This window comes from Antennarius striatus, chromosome 6 (assembly GCF_040054535.1).
Source record: "Antennarius striatus isolate MH-2024 chromosome 6, ASM4005453v1, whole genome shotgun sequence".
In the NCBI taxonomy this organism is placed as follows: Eukaryota; Metazoa; Chordata; class Actinopteri; order Lophiiformes; family Antennariidae; genus Antennarius; species Antennarius striatus.
This window is the reverse complement of record NC_090781.1, coordinates 13,824,620-13,831,528: the sequence shown is the minus strand read 5'-3', so window position 1 is coordinate 13,831,528 and position 6,909 is coordinate 13,824,620. Positions and strand designations below refer to the sequence as shown.

General features: G+C 42.0%; 1 protein-coding gene across 1 annotated transcript in view; it reads right to left on the bottom strand.

Annotated features, from left to right (window-relative positions):
- Positions 1 to 4,155: 4,155 nt before the first annotated feature.
- The window catches only part of cdon (cell adhesion associated, oncogene regulated), a 36,365-nt gene continuing 33,611 nt past the window's right edge, over positions 4,156 to 6,909 (bottom strand). The window contains exons 18-19 of the mRNA XM_068317005.1: positions 5,890 to 6,152; positions 4,156 to 4,739 (exon numbers count right to left, since the gene is read on the bottom strand). Coding sequence (XP_068173106.1) covers positions 4,585 to 4,739; positions 5,890 to 6,152 — 418 coding nt within the window. The 3' untranslated portion in view covers positions 4,156 to 4,584. The remainder of the gene's footprint in view (positions 4,740 to 5,889; positions 6,153 to 6,909) is intronic.

Sequence of the window (6,909 nt, the reverse complement as noted above, 5' to 3'; positions counted from 1 at the left end):
CCGTAAAATTTGATCAAATAGGCCCAAGGCAGATGAACTACGAGTTTTAAATTACGTGTTGTCCAACCCAAAGCGCTGACGCAGTCACTGCCGAACAAGCTGTGAGTTCTTCGATAAATATTCTGAAGACACTTGCTAATAAATCTCCTTCAATGCTGATCTTGTTGAAATTATATTTGTTGATGTGTATAATAAAGCACAAACGCTTTCTTCTACCATGGCAACAGTAACTGACTCGCTGACTCGTGTTACAGGCCTGGTGATACATGAGTCAGAAGAGGTGGAATACATTCGTTCCAATGTCACAGCCAGAGTGGGGGGAGATGTCACCTTGGGCTGTGGGTCCAGGATGCCTATTATCTTCATCTGGGGCTTCACCAAACCAGGAACTGATATTAGCATAGCCCTGGTTTACAATTACGGACAGGGGTCGATAATCCAATCCCAGTCCAGCAGCCTGGGTCGTCTGCAGGTGCCAGTCAACACGTCCGCTTTAGTCATAGAGGAGATCACCGAGGATGCAGAGGGGATGTACACCTGCCAGGCTCTGTACAATACAGATGAAGGAGATACTTTCTTCAACATCCGACTGGAGGTGGAGGAGCACAACTGATGATGAACATCTTTATCATGTCCTTTATCTTGATATACTCAAATTCTTCCCTAAATTTCTCTAAGTGTACCCTACCACACACATAGTTGTGGACCCATTGTTTGTACGTACCTGAACCAACCATGCTGCAGCGCAGTGGAATAGATTTCACCACTGAAAAATGTACAGGGAAACTGCACCAATTTGAACTAATCTAGTGTTCCTTCTTCCGTGAAGGCTACTTCTTGTCCTCTGAAAAGAGATAACTGGAAATTGTAAGTTCGGCGTTCACAAAGCAAATCTGACAACAAGTTTATCTAAACCATTTTCCTTTAAAATTTGTTTCTTGAGCTTAGTGAGAGTCCAAAACAAAGTGTTTGGTGTACCTCTGTGTTCCTCAGTGCTTCTCTATTAAAAGATTCCAGGAGACGTTGGTTATTTGGCACAGATCATAAGTTGCACTCAACACAGGCCGATCAAACAAATAAAAACACACCCAGAAGACATACGATAGATATTAAATGAGAAAAGTGCTTTTTGCCTGTTGATTCCATCCCGCTTCAAAGCGGTGACGAATTGTAATTGTCAGTGTTCGTCCGTCCGTCTGTTAGTTAGTTAGTCCACCAAATATCTTCACAACTGTTGCAGATAGAAAGATGAAACAAAAAGCACATTAGTCAGACGGCGAAGGGGATGAAAATGAGATGATGACCTTGATCTTGAGAAAAGTAGGTCATGGTCAAATTTCAACTTGTGTACACTCAAAGCTGGTGCTTTGATCAATGACAGTAGGTCAGCACACTAGCTTTGATCTTTGACCTATGCAAGTAGGTCAGGGTAAAATTTTGCATTCAGGGGTGTCACAAAATGTTGCAGTGTCTGACTGCCTTGGTCCTAGTTTGTTCTTGAAGCAACAACCCGGCCTGATAACACCCACTGAGACACTTTTGATCAATGACACACTGTTAGGCACAGTTTTGACCTTTGGTTGTGGTTTTCATTTCAAATATTTAACCAGTCTTGTATTGTCTTATAACTGAAACCATCTGAACAAAAGATTCAATGTCTTTCTTGACATTAGAGATATTGTTTATTGCTTTTTATTTACACTCATAAGTATTCTCCTGTGTTGTGTCATGTATTAAACGGTAAGCTGTACTAAACCTAACATGATGTATCGTGGCAGTGATTCTGACACATCCCAACATTTTATAACACATCTCCCCAAGTCACATCCTCCCGTTCCTGATGTTTGAAGAAGGTTTCAGCTGCTCCATATTTGAGATACCCTGACTGAAATCATCTCCTACAACATTAACTCACCCGCATCCTTGCACTCATGCCCTGGATTGGTTGGTGAATTAAAATAACCGCACAGCTGGTTTATGGTTTAGGAAGTGTGGCTCTCAAATTTTTTGTGGCTCAAGAACTTCATTCTGAATGTTTAATCTTGTCAGCACGTCCTGTCGTGTTGACGAGGAGAAAATAGAAGATGTTAAATGGAAGCAGCTGTTAAAGACAAGACAGTTTTTCCCTTGATTATATCCAACAGGTGCATTCAACAAATATTGTGGTTACATCAGCCATTATCTTCATGCAGCAGGACATGAGCCTGATAACAATAAACAGCACATATGCCTGAGGAAGCAAACAGATTATTCAGTCATAAGAGCTCATCATTTGCAGGGACCCAAAGGAATGCCGCTGAACTTCATCCAACCACAACATACTTCACTTGTAGTTTGTGACATCTCAAGGATTAAACCGTCCGGGGCTGAATCAAGGGAGTTAACAACACACTGCCCGATTCATAAGAAACGCATTCATCCAGGGTGTGCCAGAAACGGGAGAGAGGAAGAATGGTGGGCGGAGGGGAGAGGGGCTGGCGTTAACAGGTCGGCTCTGCAGCAAGAGGCAGAAATTCCAGGGCAGACAATGACTTTTCTTGTTCCCATGGGCTCCTTAATGAAGGGGTGTAGCTGCGTGGGTAGAGGGTGCAGGGCAGGGCGGAGGGAGAGTGCCGACTGATAGACGTGGGAGATGGAGAAGCAGCTCATTTAGAGACAACCCTGCACTTATCTGGTCCTCATCAGCCCGGCCTGCATCTGTCAGCATCCCCTCTTTCTCACTTCTTCTCTTTCGCTTCCAGCTTCATTTCCTACCCATTGTTTTGTTCCTTTCTCCTCCTAATGGCAGCAGGGGAATGATCATAAACAATTAAAGGAGCTACTGCATGGAAGCAGATTCTAAAAATGACGGGAAACTTCATGAAACCGTGAAGGGAATAGATCCTTCTTTGAACTTCTTAGTAGTTTTGTATTCACATTTCAGAAACAAAATCAAACCAAGCCACATCTAATACATCTGAGGGTTTTTAGGCTGGGAAACTCAGACAGGCTATCCCTGGAAAAGCAATGACTGTAAGCCGACCGAACAAATGCCGCTGGTCTGCAATGGGACTAAAAATAACAGCCGGAAGAGATTATGCCACACCTCAGCAGCAGGCAAGTAAATCTGAGTGCTAGGAATATCCCATATACAATCAGTGGGAGGAGAGATGCCAGGCGAGCCAAAGCCTGAAGGCTGGCAGCTGTCTCTGGCACCAACACAGGCAGACAGGCACCAGGCATGGAAAGCCTGCACCACAGTCATTCTCAGTGAAGCACAGTCAGCTGTGTCATCTTGCCTCTGCAATCCTATCAACTCCAATCAGCCAGAACATTATCGAGATTATTTTGAAACCGATGGAGTGTTTAAACCATCAGAAACTGGGTTTGGATGTAACCTGAGAGGAGAATTTCACAACTGTTTCATGAATGAGTTTTCGGCAGCGTGCTCTCACATCAGGGGCGTCAGCCTGCGACTTACCACTTTTCATATTGTTCTTTACAGGAAGATACTGAAACTGTACTAGACTGCAATGCATGTTAGCTGATCTGACAGGTAATTCATCCCTTATTTGCCAGAGAAAAACAGAATTTAGGCCTATGGTCACTAAACAGTACAACATTTATGGTATTATTTGTTTTTCGGATTCAAATGTTCAAATTTCTCCTGGTCAGACTGTGTGATCTGAGAATGAAAATAGTGGAAGCTGAGGAGCAAAATAATACAAATATTTGTGCAAAGGGGATGGTCAAGCTTATAAAATGTTGTTTCAGTGTAACTGCTCCACTCCTCTAACAGATTGGGGTCAGTTGGAGTAACGGTGCATTTTGTATAAAGTGATGAGCTATCAAGTATTCACTGGAGCACAGAGCATCAGTCTGAATGTGAACAGAGAAGGGAGTGTTCACCTCGTTCAGCGGTCACTGCAGTGGAACAGCCCATCACAGTTCCACATCAAAGACCTGCCAGAAATATCGAAGGGTTGAAACCCCTGGGAAATTCATTATGGCAATCATCAACTTGCTGTTATGAAGAGAGGAGGGGGAGGAAAGACATTCAAAACAGGTTGTTGTTGTTTACTCTTCCATATCTTCTCTTTATATTATTACAAAACTTGACACAGACAATTGCTAATCTCCACACTTCTGTGGAACACAGAGGGACAAAACAGCAAAAAGATAAAAAGTATTTATCATCCAAAAGGCATAAATAATATAAAAGACAAACTTTTTTTCTTTAAAACAGATACATTCATATGAAATAATAGTTTACTACTACAAAAAATAAATAAGTCATCTAAAGAGTTTTTGCTCTTTTAACAAGTGTCTTCGCTCCAGTGGGACACAGTTTCTGTCTTTGAGCAACACTTCCTTTTTTGCTCTTTCCGTTCCTCTCCATCTGACTTTACTCTCAGTCTTTTCATCTCATCCCAGTCCATCCAAACGTTTGTGTCCTCTTCACCGTAACATGCAGTGTCTCTGACTACTCCATCGCTGTTCCTAATCTTTTCTCAGTGATATTTCCTTCGCTGTCAGCCGTTCAGTCACTTAGCCAGGTTCTTCTAAACTCTCCTGTAGTACAGTCTGTTTGTGTGCACGATGCCTTCAGACCTCCTGTGGGCTCGGTTGGATCAGCACTCCTGCCAGACTGCTGCTGGAGATCCACGCAGGCTTCTCATCACAGTCCAAATCTGGCAGGCCAAGGCTCTCCCAGCAGACCACAGGACCTTCCAGGTCCACGCACTCCAGCTCCTCCTCAGCTGCACGGGGTCAGAGGAAGAGAAAGTAGACTTTATACTCACAGAAACAAAATACTGGATTATTATTACCATATCCATTGGAATTTATTTTGAATCTCTTGTGTCTTTATGAAATTCTGCAATGTTATGAGAGAAGTGTTCATCAGTTTTCTTGAAGAATGAGATGAAAAGATTGATACCAGAGCGGTTCATATGTAGCTAGAGCCAGGAACTGGTTGGCTTGTTTTTAGCACAGAGACAGGAAACAGTGTGAAATGGGTACTGTCGTTCTGTCAAAGACTTTAGCCTTTTTAGTGCTAATTGACCTCTCATATTTGTTCATGCTGGACAAAAATCAAGGTTTAAAAATGATATAATTTCAGACTTGAGTGCCAGACTTTTTCTTGGCTGTGAGAATTCACTTCTGGGAGACTTAGCTGATTGACCAACATCCTCAGGGTGACATTCAGCCCTCATGACTTTTTTTTTTCAGCCACTATGCTCAATTAATCCCTTTCTAGATGAAACATTACATTTAGTAAAGCGATATGAGACAGGCATCAATATTTTCATTGCATTCTCGGCAAGAAAGCAAACTAACTTCTCTATATCTACCGTCAAACTGTTTCATCTAAAATTAACATTGTACTGTGAAGCTGATGAGACACTGATTGTTTATATTTATTATATTGATTAATGCAGAGGCCAGTGACCTGATGTAATTAACTTATCGATTCTTTATCTGTCATGAAAAACACTGGCTACAAGCTTCGATTAAGATTCTACTAACTTCAAAACATTAAACGAAATAGAGACAACAGACAAAGCAAAACACAAAAAATACTACCTTCTAATGCCTTAAACTTAAGGGCATAAGAAAATAACCCAAGAAAAATGATGAAGATATAAATTCATTTCTGCCTGTACCTATAGATCATATTTTCTACAACCTTATTACTTAACCTGATTATTTACATCTTTGGTGTTTCAATTTAACATTATTTCAAAAAGCCTTTTATTATAAAGAAAAAGGAAGCTATTGGTTGTCCATAATTCAAATGAGGAGATGAGACACTAGAAGGGAAAAGATGAAGAAAAAAGGAAAATGTTGTGAGGGGGAAAAAAGAAAAAATCTAAAATATCTTGTTGGCATTTAGTTGGCGTGACTTACCAGTGCTGTCTGCTGGACAGTTTTCATTGTCTCTGACCAGACAGCAGGAATGCTGTGAGGGCGAGGAGTCCTTGTGCTCATCTAACTGGTACCCCGCACCGGCCCCCTGGTCACCAGAGTGCATCTGACTGTCAGGGATGTGGCACTGTGGAGAAACCTGGCCCAGAGGCATCATCTCCAGCCCGTCCTGCTGACAGGGCGCCACGCGATGCATTAGAGGCAGAGTGCCACTGGAGAAAGTGCCATTGGTCTTGTTGTAGCATCTGGGAGAGAAGGAAGATACAAGACACATCAACAAATGTGAATAGACATTACAAAGTACCCAGGTATCATCGAGTGCTCATCCGCTGACAACTCTCAGCAGCGCTTCAAATCCTGCTCTGGTTCTTCCTCTCTGCAGCAATCTGTGGGATTTCCACCAGACACAGAAATCAAGCGTAAAAATAATAACTAACACAACTACAGTATTCTCACACAGCTGCACAATGTTTTCAGCAGCTGAACCAGAGGTTGGCCACTAAATAACTCTGACCTGACACATTATGGTTTTTGCTTCAGCACGTTTCCCTATACTCACCTTCCCTCTATCGCTTTACTATCGGATTCTGACCACACCTCCTCTTTTCCCAGCAGCAGGAGGTAAATAAACACAAGGCTCATTAGGCCTGCTGGCTGGGTGCACATAGGATAAACTGTGATGCTAGGGTCCCTTAAGTACATAAACAGAACTGGAAGGAGATGGATGTATGCAGGCTCGCACACACATTCAGCTCGGATACATCTTGTTAATGCGAACAACATTCTCTTCTTTACAATAAAAATAAACCTCCCTTTTTCGTATGTTTTTTCACATTTTTGACAAATAAATACAGATTACATGAGAGGCTTGCTTACATTCCTGAAACACAGTGTGTTCTGTAGCAGAGAATCGCTAAAAATCGTAGTTTTTCATTAAGTAGCACTTCAATGACAAAATATATCAGGAAGTCTTCTTGTAGCAGACATCTATCTAACATAGTA